Source organism: Trachypithecus francoisi, unplaced genomic scaffold, assembly GCF_009764315.1.
Source record: "Trachypithecus francoisi isolate TF-2019V2 unplaced genomic scaffold, Tfra_2.0 Lachesis_group2, whole genome shotgun sequence".
Taxonomy (NCBI): domain Eukaryota; kingdom Metazoa; phylum Chordata; class Mammalia; order Primates; family Cercopithecidae; genus Trachypithecus; species Trachypithecus francoisi.
The window spans coordinates 153,832,163-153,857,411 of NW_022681465.1; the positions used below are offsets into that span (position 1 = coordinate 153,832,163).

At 44.5% G+C, this 25,249-nt stretch overlaps 1 protein-coding gene across 1 annotated transcript in view; it reads right to left on the reverse strand.

Moving 5' to 3' along the window:
* Positions 1–811: 811 nt before the first annotated feature.
* The window catches only part of KDM3B (lysine demethylase 3B), an 85,829-nt gene continuing 61,391 nt past the window's right edge, over positions 812–25,249 (reverse strand). Inside the window, exons 12-24 of the mRNA XM_033181090.1 lie at positions 24,435–24,542; positions 21,834–21,961; positions 19,878–20,157; positions 18,535–18,791; positions 15,148–15,414; positions 13,590–13,761; positions 12,411–12,501; positions 12,157–12,287; positions 11,391–11,510; positions 9,580–9,719; positions 9,122–9,298; positions 8,002–8,136; positions 812–2,214 (exon numbers count right to left, since the gene is read on the reverse strand). Coding sequence (XP_033036981.1) covers positions 2,134–2,214; positions 8,002–8,136; positions 9,122–9,298; positions 9,580–9,719; positions 11,391–11,510; positions 12,157–12,287; positions 12,411–12,501; positions 13,590–13,761; positions 15,148–15,414; positions 18,535–18,791; positions 19,878–20,157; positions 21,834–21,961; positions 24,435–24,542 — 2,087 coding nt within the window. The 3' untranslated portion in view covers positions 812–2,133. The remainder of the gene's footprint in view (positions 2,215–8,001; positions 8,137–9,121; positions 9,299–9,579; positions 9,720–11,390; positions 11,511–12,156; positions 12,288–12,410; positions 12,502–13,589; positions 13,762–15,147; positions 15,415–18,534; positions 18,792–19,877; positions 20,158–21,833; positions 21,962–24,434; positions 24,543–25,249) is intronic.

The following is a 25,249-nucleotide window of genomic DNA, read 5'->3' on the forward strand; positions in this document are numbered from 1 at the left end:
TTTAAGGCTTCAGCATTCCTCTACCCTTTATGTTGAGGTGTAATCCTTCGGGTGACCACAGCATCAACCTGTGCCCATCCGGGCTGAAAGGACACATTCAGAACTGTGTATTTCAAAGAGTCATGGTCTTATTCAAGCTCAGTATCCTTGAACCACACAATGGTCTATTTCTAACCTGATAAATTATATTTCCAGGTTCAAACACTTTGGAAGATGTTTCCCAAAAGGTTCCAGAGAAGCAGCCTCTGATAACCCCTCTTGCTGTTCTTTACAACTTCCTCTCCAGAAAGCCTCTTCTAATTGGAATGCAGTCTGTTCTCACCTCACAACGAAACACTTTCATTACTGCTTGATAAATCCCACATGAGTCTCCCACCATCTCTAAGGTGGATCTATGGCCACACATTACATGTGGGCAGCCAGGCCGCCTGCTTAAGAATCCCACCACAGACTGTCCAACTTTGCTGAGACCACACACAATGGCCCTTCCCCCCAGACTCTGCCACAGGAAGGGAGGACCCCACCTTTCCCACTCCATTCACAGAGCATGAAGTATGGGGAAACATGTCTCTCTTCCTACCCTCTAACGCATGTGGCCCCTACCCCTTACCCCCAATTCTCCAAACCATACTAACCTCACCCTAGCAATTTCCCTTCTCCCAACATGGCACAGCCTCAACAAGCAAAGAAAAATATCTGGGTGTAGCACAGTCATGAAGACCTGAAAACGAATCCCCCAGCTCCAATCCAAATCCCAATCTGATGCTGATTTTAGAAGGGTTGGTATGCAAATAATTTAGTCCACTCCAAACAGATTTGTTAGATTTTTAATAAGAACATGGAAATCCCAATCAGCCCTTCAACAAAATTAAAATACAGAAAGTGAAATTAAAAGTATTCTACATTAAATGACTTTTATTTTAAAAAAAAAGTAACTGTGAACATATAAACAGCCTGCAGGGCACTACAGTACAGCTGGAGAGAGATACATTTTCCAATGTACCTATGGGCCAATGAATTCCACCATTTTCAAATAAATCCTTAATCAGACTCCACTCAGTTGGAAGGTTTTGCTGAAAATATTTCTGGATAAAAAACAAAAAACCTCATGTTGGAAATCAACTGTCCTTCCCATTTGGAAACGTTAAGAGGAGTCCCCAGGGAACACTGGTAATAGGTGAAAATGGTTCCTGGAGTCACCAGTGTTGTACACACACAGGGAACACACCACAGCTCAGACGTGATAAAGTTCCTTCTCATAGGACTGTTCCCTCAAGGTAAGACTAAGATGGGAGGGGGAGAAACTAAAAGAATCCTAAAAAAGCCAATTTTAAAAAATTCTGCTTTGGCTGATTTTGTGCTATAATGGGTAGCTGATTTCTAAAAATCATATTTCTTCAAAGAGTTTTATATCGAAAGGAAGACTAAATGTAATGTGCCTTTCCTCATAATCCAGGAAAACAACTGTGGTATTTCAAAAATTCTAAAAATATCTACTTTCATGAAATAGTAACTATTTCACTACAAACCTATTTTTCACTAAATACACACATTTCCTAATCCTGGAGCCTCCTGGGAAAAGCAGTGGGTTCTCCCTGGGTCTTGCCAGACTCCGGTGTTCACAGGAGAGTGTGGGGAATGGCCTCACCCCGTCTCCTGGGATGGGCTTTGTCAGAGGTCACGTGCAGAGACACTATCAGACTTCCACCAGGCATGTTTAAGCAATTACCCCATACTTGTACCAGTTATGTGATTTCCCCTACCTCCAAACACATTTCCATTTAACTAGGCACAAGAGGAAAAGAAAAGAAAGGTGTGCCAATGAATCTCAAATCAGGAGAATGTGCAGGAAAGCCCCGCCATGTTCAGGCAATTCGGATTTCCAAAAGGCCACAGGATAGGATTGTGGCACTCTTGGCTTGGAGTCTCAAACTGTGTGTGTGAACAGTACGACTTTCCTGTGTCAACCTTCGGTGTTGAGGCAGCGTAGAATAGAGTGGCTGGAGAGTTTGGAATACTGACCACACTGGCTCCGGGTGAAGGGCCTCTGCTCCGGCAAAAAGCCCTGCCGTTCCCTGTAAGTGTTGTGAGTGAAAGACCTGCCTCGCAGGGGAGCTTGGAGTTTCTCCATGCCTAGGACCTTGCCAGTTTGGATTCATGAGCCTTGAGAGTGCCAACCGCATCTTTCACTGCATGGTAAATGATGTTCTTCACCTAGAAAGGGTAAACAGCAAAGTCAGTTCACGGCAGCCCCATGCAAATGTATGTTCTACCTTGACTGTAAGCCTACTGGTTTAGTGGGGAAACTCCCAACAAGGACTGTGCGTTCCTGTATCAATCCCCACAGTCATTTACAAATCACATAGGGCATAAGGTCTGTACTCAAAAAAGAATACTGAAAGGCTATTTGATCACCATCATTTAAGTGCTTACTATGTCCTGGGCAGGCGCTGTTGCTGAGCTCTTTAGGTGGACCTTCGCTTAATCCTTGCCAGAATCCTATGAGGTAGGTTCTATTATTATCACGACCAATTTACAGAGGAGAAACTGAGGAAACTAAGGCCACAGTGAACACCTGGAGATATTTGCTTCCTTACATAGTTAAGAGGCTTCCTTAAGGTTCTACAGCTAATAAGGATGCATTAAAACAAGAGTGGAAAGCAAGATTATGGCCTATTTTTTCCCTTTGTGCTTATATGTTTTCTTTTTTTTTTTTTGAGACGGAGTCTTGCTCTGCCGCCCAGGCTGGAGTGCAGTAGCCGGATCTCAGCTCACTGCAAGCTCCGCCTCCCGGGTTTACGCCATTCTCCTGCCTCAGTCTCCCGAGTAGCTGGGACTACAGGCGCCCGCCTCGTCGCCCGGCTATTTCTTTTTTGTATTTTTTAGTAGAGACGGGGTTTCACCGTATTAGCCAGGATGGTCTCGATCTCCTGACCTCGTGATCCACCCGTCTCGGCCTCCCAAAGTGCTGGGATTACAGGCTTGAGCCACCGCGCCCGGCCATGTTTTCTGATTTGGATATATTACCTGTGAAATTGGAACACACAATAAAAGTTATTGAAAAAAGTAAACAGGCATATTTTTTTTTTTTTTTGAGACGGAGTCTCGCTCTGTCGCCCGGGCTGGAGTGCAGTGGCCGGATCTCAGCTCACTGCAAGCTCCGCCTCCCGGGTTTACGCCATTCTCCTGCCTCAGCCTCCCGAGTAGCTGGGACTACAGGCGCCAGCCACCTCGCCCGGCTAGCTTTTTTTGTATTTTTAGTAGAGACAGGGTTTCACCGTGTTAGCCAGGATGGTCTCGAACTCCTGACCTCGTGATCCGCCCGTCTCGGCCTCCCAAAGTGCTGGGATTACAGGCTTGAGCCACCGCGCCTGGCCCACAGGCATATTAAAGTGAAGACAATAAAGACAGTTTTCTTTTAAAGGGCTGACAAGAGAGTTGAGGTTATTTCTGCGGAGGAAAAGTGGGGAAATGCAAAGGGGAAGGGGACATGGGGGCTTCAACCATGTAGCTGCTGTATATATATGTGTGCTGTACTTTCTTAAGCTGGCTCATGGGCATCCAAGTCCCTTTGATGCTATTCTCCATTAATTTTTTTGCATTGCTTCAACAAAGATTTATGAATACCTACTATGTGTCAGACATTGTGCTAAGGAAAAGCAGTGAGTAAAACAGTAAAATTCTTGCCTTCACAGAGCTTAAATAGCTTACAGTATAGTAGGGTTAAGTAACAGATTAAAAAAAAAAAAAAAAAAAAATATATATATATATATACTACAGAAAAAATAAAGCATTGAAAGTGGGACTGGGAGTAGCAGGAGTTGTTATTCTAAACAGGGTAGTCAGGAGAGGTTTTTTTTTTTTTTTTTTTTTGAGATGGAGTCTCACACTGTTGCCCAGGCTGGAGCGCAGTGGTGCCATCTCAGCTCACTGCAACCTCTGCCTCCTGGGTTCAAGCAATTCTCCTGTCTCAGCCTCCTGAGTAGCTGGGACTACAGGCGCCTACCACCATGCCTGGCTAATTTTTGTATTTTTAGTAGAGATGGGGGGTTTCACCACATTGGCCAGGCTGGTCTTGAACTCCTGACCTTGTGATCTGCCCGCCTCGGCCTCCCAATGTGTTGGGATTACAGGCATGAGCCACTGCGCCTAGCCTGTTTTTTGTTTTTAAATAAAGAGACAGAGTCTGTTGCCCAGGCTGGAGTGTAGTGGGGCAATCACAGGTCACGATAGCTTCAAAACTCCTGGGCTCAAGTGATCCTCCCACTTCAGTCTCCTGAGTGGCTGTGACTGCAGACACACACCCAACATCCCTAGCTCAAGGAAAGGTGTTATGGGTAAGGTGACATGTTACCTTTATATTCTCATTCTATCTAAACACCAATGTTGGACGGGCACAGTGACTCACACCTGTTATCTCAGCATTTTGGGAAGCCGAGGCAGGTGGATCACCTGAGGTTGGGAGTTCAAGACCAGCCTGGCCAACATGGCAAAACCGTTTCTACTAAAAATACAAAAATTAGCTTGGTGTGGTGACATGTGCCTGTAATCCCCAGATACTCGGGAGGCTGAGGCAGGAGAATCGCTTGAACTCGGGAGGCAGAGGTTGCAGTGAGGCAAGATCATGCCACTACACTGCAGTCTGGGCAACAGAGCGGGACTCTATCTTGATAAACAAACAAACAAAAACCAATGTTGATTATACTTTGTATTAAAACTTTATGGCCGGGCGCGGTGGCTCAAGCCTGTAATCCCAGCACTTTGGGAGGCCGAGACGGGCGGATCACGAGGTCAGGAGATCGAGACCATCCTGGCTAACACGGTGAAACCCCGTCTCTACTAAAATACAAAAAACTAGCCGGGCGAGGTGGCAGATGCCTGTAGTCCCAGCTGCTCGGGAGGCTGAGGCAGGAGAATGGCGTGAACCCGGGAGGCCGAGCTTGCAGTGAGCTGAGATCCGGCCACTGCACTCCAGCCCGGGCGACAGAGCGAGACTCCGTCTCAAAAAAAAAAAAAAAACAAACAAACAAACAAAAAAAAAAAACTTTATGGTTGGCTGGGTGCAGTGGCTCACTCCTGTAATTCCAGCGCTTTGGGAGGCAGAGGCGGACAGATCACCTGAAGTCAGGAGTTCAAGACCAGCCGAGCCAAAATGGTGAAACCGCTTCTCTACCAAAAAATACAAAAATTATCTGGGTGTGGTGGTGCATGCCTGTAATCCCACCTACATGGGAGGCTGAGGCAGGAGAATCACTTGAACCCAGGAGATGAAGGATGCAGTGAGCCAAGATCACACCATTGCGTTTTAGCTTTGGCGACAGAGTAAGACCCTGTCTCAGAAAAAAAAAAAAAAAAAAAACCGCTAGCCGGGGTGGCTCACATCTGTAATCCCAGCACTATGGGAGGTCAAGGCAGGTGGATCATGAGGTCAGGAGTTCAAGACCAGCCTGGCCAAGATGTTGAAACCCCGTCTCTATTAAAAAACTACAAAAATGAGCCGGGCACAGTGGCAGGTGCCTGTAATCCCAGCTACCTGAGAGGCTGAGGCAGGAGAACTGCTTGAACCCAGACGGCGAAGGTTGCAGTGAGCCGATATATCATGCCGCTGCACTCCAGCGTGGGTGACAGATGAGACTCTGTCAAAAAAAAAAAAAACAAAAGAAAAAAAAAAGAAAGAAGTTGGGCGCGGTGGCTCACACCTGTAATTCCAGCACTTTGGGAGGCCGAGACGGGTGGATCACGAGGTCAGGAGATCGAGACCATCCTGGCTAACAAGGTGAAACCCTGTTTCTACTAAAAATACAAAAAATTAGCCCGGCGTGGTGGCGGGCGTCTATAGTCTCAGCTACATGGGAGGCTGAGGCAGGAGAATGGCGTGAACCCAGAAGGTGGAGCTTGCAGTGAGCCGAGATCGTGCCACACTGCACTGCAGCCTGGGCAACAAGGCAAGACTCTGTCTCAAGAAAGGAAAGGAAAGGAAAGGAAAGGGAAAAGGAAAGGAAAAGGAAAAGGAAAAGAAAAAGGAAAAGGAAAAGGAAAGGAAGGAAGGGAAAAACACATCAGACTCAGAGTTGAAGGTGATTGAATCTACCAGCAATTAAGAAAAACCTCTTCTAGCTGGGTGTGGTGGCTCACGCCTGTAGTCCCAGCACTTTGGGAGGCCGAGGCAGGCAGATCACAAGGTCAGGAGATCGAGACCATCCTGGCTAACATCGTGAAAACCCATCTCTACTAAAAATACAAAAAAATAGCCAGGTGTGGTGGCAGACGCCTGTAGTCCCAGCTACTTGGGAGGCTGAGGCAGGAGAATGGCGTGAACCTGGGAGTTGAAGGTTGCAGTGAGCCGAGATCATGCCACTACACTCCAGCCTGGGCAACAGAGCGAGACTGTCTCAAAAAAAAAAAAAAAAAAAAAAGAAAGAAAGAAAGAAAGAAAAACCTCTTCAATCTGATCTATCAACAACCAAAGAAAATACACTTGAGCCACAGGCATGCCACAGTGGAAGCCTAGAGAATTCTACTTCCTTATTCTGTCTTTTTTGTTTTGTTGTTTTTTTTGTTTTTTTTTTTTTTGAGACGGAGTCTCACTCTGTCACCCAAGCTAGAGTGCACTGGCCAGATCTCAGCTCACTGCAAGCTCCGCCTCCCGGGTTCACGCCATTCTCCTGCCTCAGCCTCCCGAGTAGCTGGGACTACAGGCGCCCGCCACCTCACTCGGCTAGTTTTTTGTATTTTTTAGTAGAGACGGGGTTTCACCGTGTTAGCCAGGATGGTCTCGATCTCCTGACCTTGTGATCCGCCCGCCTCAGCCTCCCAAAGTGCTGGGATTACAGGCTTGAGCCACCACGCCCGGCCTGTTTTGTTTTTTTTTTGAGACGGTGTCTCGCTCTGTCACCCAGGCTGGAGTGCAGAGGCGCGATCTCAGCTCACTGCAACCTCCGCCTCCCAGGTTCTAGCGATTCTCCTGTCTCAGCCTCCCGAGTAGCTGGGACTACAGGCACGTGCCACCATGCCCGGCTAATTTTTTGTGTTTTTAGTAGAGATGGGGTATCAACATATTAGCCGGGATGGTCTCGATCTCCTGACCTCGTGATCCACCCACCTTGGCCTCCCAAAGTGCTGGTATTACAGGTATGAGCTACCGTGCCCGGCTCTCTTTGTTCTTTTTATGCAACTAAACTACCTAAGTGTATAAATGATGAAATTCTGCCTTAAAATTCCAATCCATTTCAAGAGCAGAGGAAACCTAATCTGATTGTTCAGCTCTGCTCTACAAGGGGAGACAGTTCTTAGGGACATGAACTGTAATCCCTAGCAGAGCTCTAAGAAATTGAGTCTGCATAGAAATCTGCTATGAGAAGCAGCTTTGGCGCAATATTTATTCTCAAAAACATGCTTAGAACACACTGCCATAGTGCTTTTCCCACCTTTTGGGGAGGTCTGCCTAGTTAGTTACTAACACTAGTAACACTATAACTCTGAAGGGGAGAGAAATGAGGACTGTCACAACAGAAATGATTAGGTTAAGCAGTGGCTCACACCTGTATTCCCAGTACTTTGTGAGGCTGAGGTGAGAGGATATCTTGAGCCCAGTAGTTTAAGACCAGCCTGCGCAACATAGACCCCATTCTATTAAAAATTAGAAAAACTTTTTTTTTGTTTTGCTGTCACCCAGGTTGGAGTGCAGTGGCATGATTTGGGCTTGCTGCAACCTCCGCCTCCCAGTTCAAACAATTCTCCTGCCTCAGTTTCCTGAGTAGCTGGGACTACAGGCATGCCCCATCATGCCCAGCTAATTTTTGTAAGAAAGAACAAAAACTTTAAAAAACAATTAAATGCATCCTAAAATGACTCCATATCCACAAACTTCTTCCCTGCATCATTTCTCCTCCACAATTAGACCTTTGGAGAATACCCTCAGAAAGGAGAATGTGCTTTCTGTGTAATGTATATGAGTATGCAATGAGAAGACAGAGTGGGGTAGGAGGAGGAGTTATTTACCTGCAGTTTATCCTCATGATTTGTATGAGTGTTAGAGAGATGCCTGAATTCCTGAGTCAGGCGGAAACAGTGCTTTACATGTTCTGGAGATACAAAGTCTTCTGCTACTTTTATGCAACTGTATAGATTGTGAACCTGCGAGGGGCAAAGTGCAGAAGGTAAATATCAGACATTAGAGATTTAATAATATATGGAAAACGTCCATGATATAGTTAAAAAAAACCTTAAGAAATATGTATAATATTTCTATTTTTATAACAACACAGAAAAGCTGTAAGTGCAAATGTATAAATAAAAACAATGGCCAGGTGCAGTGGCTCATGCCTGTAATCCCAGCACTTTGGGAGGCCGAGGCAGGTTGATTGCTTGAGCTCAGGAGTTCAAGACCAGCCTAGACAACATGGTGAAACCAGTCTCTACCACAAAAAAAAAAAAAAAAAAAAAAAAGAGGGGAAAAAATACATAAAAATATTAGTATTTGCACAGAAAATGCTCTGGAAAAATATACACCAACTGTTAACAGTAGGCTACCTCTGAGGAAAGCAACTAGATTGGGAAGGTAGGATAAGGGGATTGATAAGAGTATGCTACAAGTAGCTGAGCTAGGACTTGTCACTTTTTCTTTAATACCTCGCATTGTTTTAAATTTTTTTTTTTTGAGACTGAGGTTCACTCTTGTTGCCCAGGCTGGAGTGCAATGGCGCGATCTTGGCTCACTGCAACCTCCACCTCCCGGGTTCAAGCGATTCTCCCGCCTCAGCCTCCTGAGTAGCTGGATTATAGGCATGTGCCACCACACCTGGCTAATTTTGTATTTTTAGTAGAGATGGGAGTTCACCATGTTGGTCAGGCTGGTCTTGAACTCCCGACCTCAGGTGATCTGCCTGCCTCGGCCTTCAAAGTGCTGGGATTACGGGCGTGAGCCACTGTGCCTAGCCCTGTTTAAAAATTTTTAAATGAACCTTTACGTTACAAGGAAGAAAATAAAAGCATAAAATAAGTTGCAGCATAAGAGAAATCAGTCTGATCTAGCTACTTAAATCTCTTGGTAGATTAGCAAGAAAGACAGAAATAAGAAGCCCATAGAACTGTCCAGCCCAACCCCCAAGCAGGAACCCACCTGGTGTGGGGCTCCAGCAGGTATGAAAACAGCATCACCTAGGAACTGCACGATAGCCCAGCCTTGCACACCATACTCCTCATAAAGTCGCTTACGGAGGGTCTGGTCCAGGTACCAACTTTGGTCATGAATTGGGTCATGATCAGGGGGGTTCTCTTGGCCCTGTTCTTCTCCAACCTGAGGCCACAATCAAATCCAAAGATGGGAAAATTAAACATTATTGACAGTGTAAATCCAACTTGCTGTAGCAATGTCCTAAGATGGGGTGGGGATGGCAAAACTATCCTAGTCAACATCCTCTAGGTGTGGATTCAAGCCTCTGGGCTTTGCCACCAGAGATACCATGGCCAACAGGTCTTTAATGCCAAGGGACTCTACATGAGAAACCCTAGATAGGGTGTCTCAGCATCCAGACCCTTGATATGTGAGCTGGAAGCACAGCCCATCCAGAGGCACACCTTTCGGAGCAGCTCCCGGATCTTCTCTGCATCCTTGGCTGCATATATGTGCCATAAAGCACCTGGCTTCTCTTTTCCATCATGAATCCTCTGCTTTGTCACCTCATCAGCATCTCCCTCGTCAATTGTCTTGAGTACCTCTGAAAAGGGCAAAAACGACACTTTCAATGTAGTCAGCCATTTCAGTACCACTGAGAGAAACGAAACATCCAATTCAAACAAACTGAGTTTTTACTCTTCTCCATCTCTGGAATAATGTAAGGCAGAATCAAAGAATCAAAATTCATACTGGTCTAAGCTCCCTATACACAGAATAACATTAAACCTTCCTTCCTTATTAGAGATTCAGCATTTTTGGAGGTATAATTTCTCCTTAACACATACTTTTTGCTTAAACTGTGTAGCCATATCTTATGTTTAACTTGCAGGTTATTTTCCGCTACAAGTATATGGAGCCTATGTATGTTCTCAAGACCCCTTCAAACACTAGGATTCTGAATTTAAGTCCACAAAGCATAAAGCATCACCGGCAAGTGAAGAGGGTTGGCTTCTAATGCTTGTCTATTATAATGACCTAAAAAACACCATCATGAATGTTGCAGGTGTGCAGAATCCAAGGCAAATGTAGGCTGCGCATGGTGGCTCATGTCTATAATCCCAGCATTTTGAGAGGCTGAGGCAGGCGGATCACCTGAGGTTGGGAGTTCGAGCCCAGCCCGGCCAACACGGTGAAACCCCATCTCTAACTAAAAATACAAAAATTAGCCGAGTGTGGTGGCACATGCCTGTAATCCCAGCTACTTGGGAGGCTGAGGCCTGAGAATTGCTTGAACCCAGGAGGCGGATGTTGCAGAAAAAAGAAAGGAAAAGAAAAGAAAAAAAAAGCAAATGTAAAGCCAGGCACAGTGGCCTTGCCTGTAGGCCCAGTTACTTGGGAGGCTGAGGTGGGAGGAATGCTGGAGCCCAGGAGTTTGAAGCCAGTCTGAGCAACATAGTGAGACTCTATTTCAAAAAAAAACAAAAAAACAAAACAAATTATCCCTGAACCTTGAGATTTTGAGTTACTTATTTTCTTTTAAAAAAGTATCCCTTTTTCCAAAATTTCCATAATGAACATGTATTAATTTTAACACTAAGATGGCAGGAAGTATAAATACAGCAAAATATCACTTTTATGCTTCATTTTTATGAAGGTCCTGGCTTTATCATCTGTCACTCCACAGCTGACCTTCATTTCTCTTTGTGAGGCTACAAAGTAGAAAAGGGTAGCATTTCTAGAAAGAGACTCTAGTCAAAGATATGCAAAGTGGTATTCTTCTCTACTAGAACCTCCCCCTTTACCTAGCAACATCCACTGGCCACTTCCCATTAGGCCTGGAAGAAACAAGAAAAAGCCACTAGGGGAATAAGAAAAGAAAAAAGAAGCTGGGTGCAGCGGCTGATGCCTGTAATCCCAGCACTTTAGGCAGGCAGATAACCTGAGGTCAGGAGTTTGAGACCAGCCTGGCCAACATGGCGAAACTCATCTATACTAAAAATACAAAAATTAGCCGGGCGTGGTGGCAGGCGACTGTAATCCCAGGAGGCTGATGCAGGAGAATTGCTTGAACTCGGGAGGCAGCGGAGGTTGCAGTGAGCCAAGATTGCGCCACTGCACTCTAGCCTGGGGGACAGAGCAAGGCGAGACTCTGCCTCCAAAAAAAAAGGAAAAGGAAAAAGGAAAAGCCACTGGCCCTAAGGATGAAAACACCCAACTGTATTCCCAAGACAAAGCCTCACCATCCTGAAGCAGCAGATTCTAGAAAGCATACCTTCATCATGAGCACCCTCCCCGATGGGAATCCCAACATACACCATCACATTAACAGCATCAGACACATCTAAATGAAGATTTGTTGTACCAACTCTTCTATCTTCTGCTGTTATCAACCCTGAAGGAGAAAGAAAAACATGCAAGGTGAAGGGCCAATATTCGGAAGAATCCACATCAACGCTACATCTGAAAATATGCTCAAGGGTGTTCTTAAATGAGTAAAATTAGGAGAGTGAAGTCTATTTGTTTATGAAGAAATCACTTTCATCTTTTTTATACTGTTTTAAGACTGATTTCTCATTGACGCTGGCCACAGAACAAATCTACCTCCAAAAAACGATCTCTCCATGAAAAACAAAACAGATACGGGCATTAGGTGTATTCAGATAAAGCTGAGCTTTCACTGTGATTTAGGTCATCACTGGCCTTCACAAAGCACTGGCTGGGTAGCATGGTACTCAGACCTCTTCATTATTATTTTGTCAAGTCTCTTAGACTCGAGAATATGGCTCCTTAGGTACAGTTTTTGACATGAAATTTCCTCACTACTGGAGACATGTAAGCTTATGGTTTGGGCACACATGGATGTTACGAAAACCAGTATGACAAAAGCAAACATATTCAAGACTATCTTGGATACTATTCACTTCTCTAGCACTTGCCTGCAATCATCTCTATACCTGACATTGACCACAGATCTCCCTCTATAGTTGAAATAAGAACAACAGTCCCCCAAAAGAGCAATTTTAACCTCTCCCTCATACCATAGGCGTTGTACATCTTGGGGCCCAGATCAGGCCTTACAAAGTAGCTAGGTAGCCTAGAGGCCAGATTGAGCCTGCCATCTCGTTTGGTATATTCTGGCAGAGGAAGGTTCTCCATCAGATCTTCAAACCTATGAAAGTGCAGGAAAGATGACTTAGCTTGTTATAGGGGAAGAAAGCCAATAGACAAAGTTCACTTTTCTGTGACTACTCTGTGATGGCTTCTGAAGATGACACCACCGCAGGTCACTAACCTGGTTGGCATCATGTCTCGAAAATCTTCCCCAGGAGGCCAGTCCTTGAGTTTGAGCACCATTGGCTGCCCATCTTCTGACCGTAGTCGTTCTGGAAGACAGAGAGTACTCCCACAAACATCTGCTGGTTTGGCTGGTGTCCGATTTTCAACAGTGACTAAGTTTTAGGAGACTAACCTCTTTTTTTTTTTTGAGACAGAGTCTTCCTCTGTCACCTGGGCTGGAGTGTAGTGGCACGATCTTGGCTCACTGCAACCTCTGCCTCCCAGTTTCAAGCGATTCTCCCTGCCTCAGCCTCCTGAGTAGCTGGGATTACAGGCGACCACCACCACGCCCAGCTAATTTTTGTATTTTTAGTAGAGATGGGGTTTTGCCATGTTGGCCAGGCTGGTCTCGAACTCCTGACCTCAGATGATCCACCTGCCTTGGCCTCCCAAAGTGCTGGGATTACAGGCATAAGGCACTGTGCCCGGCCTAGGAGACTAACCTTTTATTTTAGACTTGTAAACCCCCATAATGGACTAGGTGGGCTTTGTTTTCCTCACTCACTACTTCAGTGTGTGTCTTATTTTTCCATCTTACAGGGATTCTATCCCCTTTCCTCAGAGTAAAGTGCTCTGCACAGCCCATGCAATCACATGATTAAGTCTAGGCATGCTCTGAGAGTCATGCAATTGCCATGTAAGCTACAGAGTTGGCACCAGGGCAGAATGTTCCCCCACCAAGTGGGTATAATTTGGACTTATTTATTTATTTATTTTTGAGACAGAGTCTCACTCCATCACCCAGGCTGGAGTGCAGTGGTGCCACCTTGGCTCATTGCAACCTCTGCCTCCTGGGTTCAAGTGATTCTCCCGCCTCAGCTTCCTGAGTAGCTGGGATTATAGGCACACACCATGCCGGGCTAATTTTTGTATTTTTAGTAGAGACGGGGTTTCGCTAAGTTGGCCAGACTGGTCTTGAACTCCTGACCCCAAGTGATCCACGCCTCAGCCTCCAAAAGGACTGAAATTACAGGAGTGAGTGACTGCGCCTGGCTGTTTTTAATTTTTAATTAATTTATTTTTTCAAGTCCCTATTATGCCCCAGAATATAATTTATTATTCAAGGGCAGAGCTGGGCATATAGATACTTATTTTCCAGTCTGCTATTACTGAACTAGATATGAAAGCTACTTACTGCATATGATCTCGAAACCATCCCAGAAATCCCGAACTTTCACGTCGGAAATTATAGCACAGTTCCTGCAGTTCACCAAGTCTACATCCTGGTCTCCAAATTCCTGGCTAAAGGCTTCTGGCTTCCAGAGCTCAGACTTGAGCTTTTTATGTACCCCCGAAACCAGCACTGGCTGTGGAAACAAAAATATCCCAATCAGAGCAATCGAGGAAAAACTTCCGGCTTTAGGGCTGAGACAGAATAGGAGGGTTTCCTGAGGAGGGCCTCCTCTTCTCCAGGAAGCTCTACTGTTCTTTCCCAGTTGTATAATCCATGGATTTCCACATGTCAACTAAAGTGAAAGGAAATGCTTCTACTCCATTGTTATGCTTGATTCTCACCCTGGGGAAATCACTTTTGTTGCCCTAATACCTACCACTGTTTTGAGGTGAGAGGACAAAAAGCTAACAAGTGCAACTCCGTGAACACTTCCTCATACTGAAAATGACGATGCCATGAGCTCCCCTTCCTCAAGCACCTGCTCAAGTTTTTAAAGTAGGGAGTGTTATCACACTATCAAAAAACTTGTGTGGCCTTAAAACATTTACCTAGAAAAGTACTACCTACCTCCAGCCCCTCCTCTGCCCCATCTTAAAATCATACTTCTCTAAAAGTGTCATCAATGCCAGATCACCACCTAACAGACATTTCGACTGCCTTTTTAAGAACACAGAACTATATAGCTTAGAAACAAGAGGATGCAAAGTGGGTTTTTAGTAATCTCCTTGCTTTTATTTATTTATTTATTTATTTTAAATTTTTTTTTTTTTTTGAGACGGAGTCTTGCTCTGTTGCCCAGGCTAGAGTGCAGTGGCCGGATCTCAGCTCACTGCAAGCTCCGCCTCCCGGGTTTACGCCATTCTCCTGCCTCAGCCTCCAGAGTAGCTGGGACTACAGGCGCCCGCCACCTCGCCCGGCTAGTTTTTTTTTGTATTTTTAGTAGAGACAGGGTTTCACCGTGTTAGCCAGGATGGTCTCGATCTCCTGACCTCGTGATTCGCCCATCTCGGCCTCCCAAAGTGCTGGGATTACAGGCTTGAGCCACCGCGCCCGGCCTATTATTTATTTTTGAGGTGGAATCCTGCTCTGTCGCCCAGGCTGGAATGTAGTGGCATCATCTTGGCTCACCACACCCTCTGCCTCCCAGGTAAAGTGATTCTCCTGCCTCACCCTCCTAAGCAGCTGGGATTACAGGCGCCCACCACCATGCCCGGCTAATTCTTTTTTGTATTTTTAGTAGAGACAGGATTTCACCATGTTGGCCAAGCTGGTCTTGAACTCCTGACCTCAGATGATGCGCCTGCCTTGGCCTCCCAAAGTGCTGAGATTATAGGCGTGAGCCACTGTGCCTGACCATCTCCTTGCTTTTAAAAACTCAAAACAACTCGAAGTTGCAAGGCTATTACAATAACCTAACTATGTCTAAATCTCCCTGGCAAAAAGAGAGACCTGGAATTGTCCAGGTGGCTGTGGTAGGCAGGCAGATAGTTGGCCCTTGGAACGACTTATTCTTGCTTACCTGACCTTGCTTCCAACACTCCCGGAAGATCTTCCAGTTGTTTTTGTTGCTGGGGTCATGGAGACACAGAAGCCTCCCATCACAAAGCCAGGAGTGAGAAGTATGGGGATCTAGCACATTTAACCCCATCACCATCTCCTTCACTTCCTTCTGGGTATCAGTCAAGTTGCAGGCCCGCTTTGAAGCATCTGAGGTTTTCTTATTTTCTACCACTGAGGCAATGATGTGGTCAAGAAAGTTGGGTAGGCTGGCCTTGCTCTTCACTCCCTATCAGACACAAATCCATCAGGTAATGGCATTCAAAAAACTGTCTCACAATTGTATTCACAAGGAGTTCTGACCTATCTGATTCAATTCTACAAAAGTTATTAAAATGTCTTTTACAACTGGAAGGGGGATAATAAGTCAACATCTTAAATTCTTTTATCCTTCATATTTTACCTTAACATTTAGGAAAGAAAAGTATAACACATCCCTTCTGCCTTGAGAGATCTGAGACCTGAGAAATACCTATGGCATCAGCCATTCAGTATACAAAGCACATATGCATGTAGACTACAGGGATCATCAAATGCTGTAACTGAGTGGAATAAGGTCATTTAGTTTGGGGGTTCTAAATTTTTCCTAACCAGCATGCCCAAGGGATACAATACTTCAATTAAGTAACTGAAGTAACTTATCAAGGCAGTGGTTTTCTACCAGGGAGTACGTCAATGAAGGGTGTAGCAGAGTGTCCAAGAGCAACTGTACATTCTGAAAGCAGTCTCCTACTCTCCATTTTTCCCTCACTATTATCCCACAGAGAATCACTCACCTGTTTCAGTTGATGGGAAAGCTCAGGCCCAGAGATGAAAGTGACATACCTAAGGTCACAGAACTGAAGGTGGGGAAGCTTTTATAAACTGGATAATCCTATGCTTCCAGTATTACTAATCCCTATCTCTATAAAGTATGTATAATCATGTAACATCATGGGAGAATCAGAAAAAGAACTGGTGGTATGATGAGCAAGTATACATGAAACAGTACCCAAAGTAACTGTTTTGTTTGCTTTTAAAAAGTTACTTATCCAGGCCAGGCTTGGTGGCTCACGCCTGTTAATCCCAGCACTTTGGGAGGCCGAGGCGGGTGGATTACCTGAGGTCAGGAGTTCGAGACCAGCCTGGCCAACATGATGAAACCCTGTCTCTACTAAAAATACAAAAATTAGCCCGGTGTGGTGGCACATGCCTGTAGTCCTAGCTACTCGCTTGGGAGGCTAAGGCAGGAGAATCGCTTGAACCCAGGAGGCAGAGGTTGCAGTGAGCTGAGATCATGCCACAGCACTCCAGCTTGGGCAACAGAGTGAGACTGTGTCTCAAAAAAAAAAAAAAAAAATACAAAAAACAGTTACTTATCCAAAAGAGAAACAAATAACCCAAATTGTATAGAAGGCTCAGTCACCCACAATTCATCACGTTTCAGGCATTAGTCATAAAACAGAATAAGAAACATGTTTATGTATTCACTTGAAATGATCTGCAGGACATATAAACTAAAAATCAGAAAAGCAAGGTGTAGAACATTTGTATAAAAGGGGAAAAACATACATATGAATTATCATATCTTGAGAAACACTGGAGACTTCTAGAAAGGGAAACAGGTGGCTGGGAGGCAAGGGTACAAAGGAAACTTTTCACTCGAAACCTTTTTTATTTTATTTATTTATTTATTTTTGAGATGACTTTCCCTCTGTCACCTAGGCTGGAGTGCAGTGGTGTGGTCTTGGCTCACTGCAACTTCCGCCTCCCAGGTTCAGGCGATTATCCTGCCTCAGCCTCCCGAGTAGCTGGGATTACAAGCGTGTGCCATCATGCCTGGCTAATTTTTGTAGTTTTTTAGTAGAGATGGGATTTCACCACATTGGTCAGGTTAGTCTTGAACTCCTGACCTCAAGTGATCTGTCCACCTCAGCCTCCCAAAGTGTTGGGATTATAGGTGTGAGACACCGTGCCCAGCCTCTTTTCTATCTTTCAGATATTGTACCTTGTTAATTCATTCATTCAATAAATGCTTACTAAACATGACTGGATCAAACACCATAGCACTGGGGATATACTACAGAATAGTCAAAAATGCCTTTAGGAGAGGCAAGAGACAGAAAATCAAACATGTAATAGGTCAGATGGTAATGAGTGCTATAAAAAAACAAAGAAGTGAAAATAGGTATGTGCAGAAGGGTGATATATGAAGAAAGGGTTACTGAGGGTAACATTTCAGGAGTTAGGTGAGGGAACTGATGATGAAGCAAGTGAGGTGGTTACATGGGAAAGAAATTCTAGGTGGAGGAAATAACAAGAGCAAAGGCCCTGAAGAGGGAGCATGCCTGGCCATGTTCAAAGAAGGTGGGTGTGGCTGGAGTGGAGTGAACAGGACAGAGAGTGATAGTTGAAGTCAGAGAGGTGAGAGGAAGATGAACAGATAGGGCTATGGCCTCAGAGTCCAGGTGCGTGACTCTACTCATGTGTAAGCACTATAAGGACTCTGTTCATCTTATGAGAGAAAAAGGAAGCCCTTGAAGGATTTCAGGCAGAGGTAATATGATCTGACTTACATTTTATTATTTTTCTCCTTTTCATTTCATTTCTTTTTTAATTTTTATTTCTTAATAAAAAGCCTCCCATGGGATGACTTATATTTTAAAAAAATCACTCTAGCTACTGTGTTGAAAATACACTGTAGGTTGTAAAGGGCAGAAACAAGGGGACCTATAAGGAATTTATTGCAAAAACTTAGGCAAGATGTTGGCTCAGAACAGAGAGGAAGCAAAAGAGCTGATGAAAAATGAGTGGATTCTGAATATAGTTTAAAGATCAAATTTGAAAGGATTTGCTAACAAATTAGATATGAAAGGTAAGACACGCGAGTCCCAAATGATTCTAAGATTTCTGGTGCAAGCAATGAGAAGGACAGAGATGTCACCAACCAGTAGGGGAAAACTAAGGGGAAGCAGGCTTATGGTCAGAAGATCAGGAGTTCAGGCTTAGATGCATTAAAGGTTTGAGACATCTATTAGATATCCAAGAATACAATAAAAATGTACTGTCCAGGTTAAAAAAAAATTAATGCCTGTTATTATCAAGAAAAAGAAGTAATCAGTGTATTAACTTTTCTGCTGATGACTGAAAAACTTCAAAATCTCAATTTTTACAGACTTCCTAACATGGTACAAAAAGTTCACTACTTAAAAAGATCTCAAACATTCCCAAAACTTTAAAGAGAGACCTTGTCAGCTTGACAATGTAGAGAACACAAATCACCCATGTACCCTCTAACCCGATTATCTGATCTCTGATGGTTCTTTCATGGAAAAGCTGCAAAGGCTAGAGTTGCAGAGAGGACACTTACTGCTGAGGATGTAGAGAAGACCGGGGGAAAGGGTATGCCTGTGTCCAAGGGGGTTTGAGGAAGTTTTCCAGGCCCGGAGTGAAGGAGGTCTCGAAGGCTAGACCCTTCGGTTTTGTTGTTGGAGGCAGTGGGACCCAGCAACAGACTGTTAAAAAGCTTTGGAGTCAACGGAGAGACCTTTGCAGTGGAGTTGAATGAGTCCAGCCCAAAGGGCGAATGAGACTCTTTATTGAGCACCGACCTCAGGGACCCTGCTTCTGTAAGAACATAACCAGGAATAGCATTAGGTACAAAAAGGAATACTTCAGCACACAACTGACCCCTGAAAATCAGTCACATGCGAAGGAGGAAAGATTCTCTCCCTTCCCCTGCACCCCCGGCAAACTGTGTATGGTTTGTTTGGGTCAAGCCTTACAAGCTAGAATTATAGGAGGTCGCACAGCCAAGGAGAAGCTCTCCTACTACTTCTTTACCAGATCTGAATTTCAAACTGCCTTTTGTTGTCATCCATCTTCCATCTCCCTCACTTTCTAAGATAGTGTTTAACGGGTATCTCCAGAATACCTGTACTGAAGTCACTTGGAGTGCTTGTTAAAAATGGAGATTGTTACCCTCAGAGATTCCGATTTCATAGTTCTGGGTGAGATACAGGAATCTGCATTTTTAACCATTCCCCAGCTGATTCTTTTGCCCAGCTGAAAACTTCTGCTCTAAGTCTAGCTCTCAACCCTGGCTGTATAACAGAACCATCTGAGAAGCTTGTTAAAAGTATTGTATGTGGCTGGGCATGGTGGCTCACGCCTGTAATCCCAGCACTTTGGGAGGCTGAGGCAGGTGGATCACCTGAGGTCGGGAGTTTGAGACCAGCCTGACCAACATGGAGAAACATTGTTTCTACTAAAAATACAAAAAAATTAGCTGGGCGTAGTGGTGCATCCCTGTAATCTCAGCTACTTGGGAGGCTGAGGCGGGAGAATCACTTGAATCCAGGAGGCGGAGGTTGCAGTGAGCCAAGATCGCGTCATTGCACTCCAGCCTGAACTCCAGGCAACAAGAGTGAAACTCCGTCTCAAAACAAAACAAAACAACAAACAAACAAACAAAAAACCCCTTGTATAAATTCTGACTAAGGAGATCCAGAGTAGGGCCCAGGAATCTGCCTTTTTAGAGAAGTTCCACTTCTAGAAAGAAGTTGAAAGGCAGTCCCTCATTTTTATGTGATTAGCCAGAGAAAGCAAGTAGCACGTTTCATAAATGTGCATGATAATGTATGAGTTCAAAGAATCCTGGAAAAAATTCATGACTTCTACCACAGACAGAACAGAGGTTTGCCTGCATCTCACCTTTTGTTTCTTCTTTAGCCTTCTGAGTTGCTAAATCTGCCAACCAGTGCAGGGCGGAGGAGGGTGGGGCCGTGTCAGGACAAGGAGGCCTGATGGTTTTCAGTTCACTATTGCTATTTGATGCCGAACTGTCTGTTTTCAGAGGCTCTTCAGATCTGATGTCAGTGCTGTCGGCTTTGGGAACATGGTCCGGCTCTGGAGTTGTTATTGGTGCCGGTCCTCCTCCGCCTGAGAAGGTAGTTTCGTTTCCAGAAGAGGCACTAGGGTTTATGCTAGGAAGCTGAAACACAGAAGGCCAACATGACTGGAGTGCTGTCCTTGGGTAGAAAAAAATACAACACAACTAGTAATGGCTTCACATACTAAATAGGTCTGGGAAGAATAATCTGTTCTGTAACTGGCATTTCATACATTCTTTAATTCTATTTTTTTTTTTTTTTGAGACGGAGTCTTGCTCTGCCGCCCAGGCTGAAGTGCAGTGGCTGGATCTCAGCTCACTGCAAGCTCCGCCTCCCGGATTTACGCCATTCTCCTGCCTCAGCCTCCCGAGTAGCTGGGACTACAGGCGCCCGCCTCATCGCCTGGCTTTTTTTTTTTTTTTTTTTGTATTTTTTAGCAGAGACGGGGTTTCACCGTATTAGCCAGGATGGTCTCGATCTCCTGACCTCGTGATCCACCCGTCTCGGCCTCCCAAAGTGCTGGGATTACAGGCTTGAGCCACCGCGCCCGGCCACATTCTTTAATTCAACATATATTTATTGAGTCCTACAACATGCCAGAAACCAGGCTAGGCTCTGTGGAAAGATCAGTGAACGAGGCTTGAAGTTTCTAATCTAAAATAAAGAGTTAGCACGCCTGACACAATTTCTGCAATGGCAAATTGGAAATTTAAATGACCCCGTGGTGCTGTTCTTAGGATTACATAAAATAGTATATGCAAAGGGTTTAGCATAACTCTGACACACATAAATGCTAAATAAATGTTTATTACTCATTGATTTTTCCACATAATTTGCTCTATCTAGAGTATTTGCATAATCTATATAGTCAACTCTACTGAAAATATATCTCAAGACCCTTCAGCATTAATCCCTGTGCCTCTTATCATCAACGATATGTTGTAGCAGTGTTGCCAGAAAGGCCATGGAATGTAAGCAGTTGGTTGTGGCTGTCTGAAAAGAAAACCAGGCCGGGTGCGGCGGCTCGTGCCTGTAATCCCAGAATCTTGGGAGTCCAAGGTGGGTGGATCACTTGATGTCAGAAGTTTGAGACCAGCCTGAGCAACATGGTGAAGCCCTGTCTCTACTACAAATACAAAAACTACCCAGGTATGGTGGCGCATGCCTCTAGTCCCAGCTACTTGGGAGGCTGAGGCATGAGAATCATGTGAACCTGGGAGGCAGAGGTTGCAGTGAGCCGAGATCATGACACTGCACTCCAGTATGGGCAACAGAACAAGACTCTGTCTCAAAAAAACAAAACAAAACAAAATAAAACAAAAACGGACAGAGCAATGTGAAAACCACTGCCTCTGAACCCAACTCAGTGAGCCAATCTTCCTATTTCTGTCTTCTGCACCTGAGATGAATCCAGTGATAGGGACCATGTGCCTTCTCAGATAAGACTCAAGACCAGCAGTATTTTTAGCAACCTTTTCTATATTCTTTACCCATACAAAGACCCTGAGGTATGTATCTTGACAAGATGCTAAGAATCTCTTTGTGCTATCAGTCAACCATGAACCGGTTTAAAGATGAATGAAGAGAGACTGTACCAATCAGGAGTAATTAAAATCCTTTGAGTAAAGTCCTTTAAGCTCTCTCTAGAAAGGCTTCCCCATCTCCTGATTCCTCAGGAATCCTACAGTAGTATGGCATAACAGAGTTGAAAAGGGGGCATATCCTGGTACAAAAAAATTTAAGCTTCACTTAGTTATACCCACACACACCAGTTTACCTGTGACATCCCATTGGTGACGGCAGGTCTCAATACAGATTTGTTCTGTCGACTGATACAAGGGCAGTTTGCTTTAATTCCCCACTTGCCCCGGGCAGCATGTACCATGTCTCCAATATTGTAAAGAGCTGGGAAAAAAAGGTAAACAATAAAAATAACACTAGAATACTTGTATATGCCACATATTATGCTAAGAGTGTTCTTTACATTATCTCCCTCAATCCTTACCACATTTCAATAAGGTAGCTGTTTTTATCTTCAATTTTTGATGATCAAACTGAGACTGAGAGAAGTTAGGTCATTTGCTCAAGTACATAAAGCTGGTAAACAGAAGCACTAAGACTTTAGCCCAGGTATAACTACCCCTAAAGTTCTGCTACTTTTGAGCACTAAGCTATACTCCTTTCCCTCTTCTAGTAAACATTAACACAGTATCCTCCAGGAGAAACTCTAGGGGTAGATTCTTTAGTGTTCAAGAGTGTAAATATTGGCCAGTTGTGGTGGCTCACGCCTCTAATCCCAGCACGTGGGAGGCCAAGGCAGAAGAACTGCTTTGAGGTCAGGAGTTTGAGGCCAACCTGGCCAACATAGTGAAATCTCATCTCTACTAAAAATACAAAAATTAGATGGGCATAATAGTGCGTGCCTGTAATTCTAGCTACTTGGGAGGCTGAGGCATGAGAATCGCTTGAACCTAGGAGGTAGAGGTTGCAGTGAGCTGAGATCGTCCCACTGTACTCCACTCTGGGTGACAGGGTGAGACTCCACCTCAAAGAGTGTAAACATTTGGAATTGTATACTGTACTGTAAGTTATAACTTAAAAAAAAGGTAAAAACTAGGCCGGGCGCGGTGGCTCAAGCCTGTAATCCCAGCACTTTGGGAGGCCAAGGCGGGCGGATCACGAGGTCAGGAGATCGAGACCATCCTGGCTAACACTGTGAAACCCCATCTCTACTAAAAAATACAAAAAACTAGCCGGGCGAGGTGGCGGGCGCCTGTAGTCCCAGCTACTCGGAGGCTGAGGCAGGAGAATGGCGTGAACCCGGGAGGCGGAGCTTGCAGTGAGCTGAGATCCGGCCACTGCACTCCAGCCTGGGCGACAGAGCCAGACTCCGTCTCAAAAAAAAAAAAAAAGGTAAAAACTAATTAATAGATCAATGTAAACTTTATATGGGTAAATATTTAACTACACTTAGACCTGCAGGGAGCAGGCACCCTACCACTGCACTCAGGAAACCCTTTGGCTTAGAAGCAGTGGGGTATAAGGGATCCAGGGATGCTCCACCAAAATTTTTTCTTTTTTTTTTTTTGGAGACAGAGTCTCACTGTATCACCTAGGCTGGAGTGCAGTGGCATGATCCTGGCTCACTGCAACCTCCGCCTCCTGGGTTCAAGCAATTCTCCTGCCTCAGTCTCCCCAGTAGTTGGGATTACAGGTGCCTACCACCACGCCTGGCTAATTTTATATTTTTAGTAGAGATGGGGTTTCACCATGTTGGCCAGGCTGGTCTCAAACTCCTGACCTCAAGTGATTCACCCGCCTCAACCTCCCAAAGTGCTGGGATTACAGGTGTGAGCCACCGTGGCTGGACTGTGGCAAAGCTTTCTTAAGTAGAGGATAATACAGGCAGTAGTTTGGCAGAATCATCACCTTCAATGCATGTATGTTAATGGAAGTACAGAAGCTAGGCATACAGAACTTCCGGAAGAATCACTGAAGTAAACTGGGATTGTGACACAAACATGACCATTCATTCCTACTGCTGAGCAAGCTGTTTTCCTCATGGATTCAAGATATCTTATTACCTTCAGCTGGATTTATTTTATTTTTTAATTATATGAGATGGGGTCTTCCTATGTTGACCAATCTGGTTTTGACTTCAAGTGATTCTCCAATCTTGGCCTCCCAAAGTGCTGGGATTACAGGCATGAGCTACCACACCTGACCATTTTAGCTGTTTTACGAGCCTAAACCAGAAGTCTTTCTGAAAGCCTAGGCACTGGCTTTTTCATTCTGGTCCAGCCAATCACAGATATGTGAAATGGTATCTGGAAACAAGACCAGGTCCTCTAATCAGAAATGGGGAGCAGAGTGTGTAGTGGCCATATGCACACTAATACACATCTAAAGATCCAAATTTGGCTAAGCACAGTGGCTCATGGTTATACTCCCAGCACTTTGGGAGGCTGAGGTGGAAGGGTCACTTGAGGCCAGGAGTTCAAGACCAGCCTGCGCAACATACTGGGACCTCATCTCTGAACAAAAAAAAAAATTAAATAAAATAATAAGCCAGGTGTGGTGGTGCATGCCTGTAGTCCTAGCTACTTGACAGGCTGAGGTGGGAGGATCACTTGAGGCCAGGAGTTCAAGGCTGCAGTAAGCTATGACCACACCACTGTACTCCAGCCTGGGTGACAGAGCAGATGGTGTCTCTTCAATAATCATCATCATCATCATCATCATCATCCAAATTCTCAGAGAAATATGATGATGCTTAAAAGAAAAAATCAGGCTAAATCATTTCAAAAAATTTTATGGTATATGGCTATCTCAACTAAAAACATTTTTTCCACCAAATCTAAAAAAGGAATTTCCTTACCTGTGCCAGGAATAATTTGCGTGGGCATGAGATTCTCTGGTTCGTGGGACTGTCCCTTTGCACACTTCAACCAGGAGAAAACTTCTTCATCACCCATCTCTTCTGTCTCTGAAACAGAAATGAATGATTTTACTTATAAGGGTCACAAAAATGGATCCTTCTCAGTGAGTGGGAGTTTCAGAACCCCAAAGGCCAATTTTCTCATGGCCAAAGGAGATAACAACTAATTAAAAAAAAAAAAGAAAGAAAGAAAAAAAAGCCCCTGCTTTACTGAGATTTTATTTATTTATTTATTTATTTTTGAGACAAGGTTTGGCTCTATCATCCATGCTGGAGTCTAGTGGCTTGATCATGGCTCACTGCAACCTCCGCCTCCCTGGCTCAAGCCATCCTCCCACCCTAGTCTGCAGAGTAGCTGGGACTACAGGAATGCACCATCACTCCCAACTAATGTTTGTATTTTTTTGTAGAGATGGAGTTTCGCCATGTCGCCCAGGCTGGTCTTCAACTCCTGGGCTCAAGTTCCTGGGCTGGCCTTGGCTTCCCAAAGTGCTGGGATTACAGGCATGAGTCACTGTGCCCAACCTAAGGTATAATTTATAAAGAACAAATCCAGCAATTTAAAGTGTTTACTTCAGTGAGTTTAGAGAAACTGAATGAACAACTATCACAATCATGACAAAGAACCTTTCTATTCCATCTACAAAAGTTCTCTCAGGCTTTTTGTAGTCAATTCTTTTCCCTCAAGCCCTGGCCATCAGTGATCAACTTTGTAATACTAAAGTTTTGCTTTTCAAAAATTTCATATAAATGGA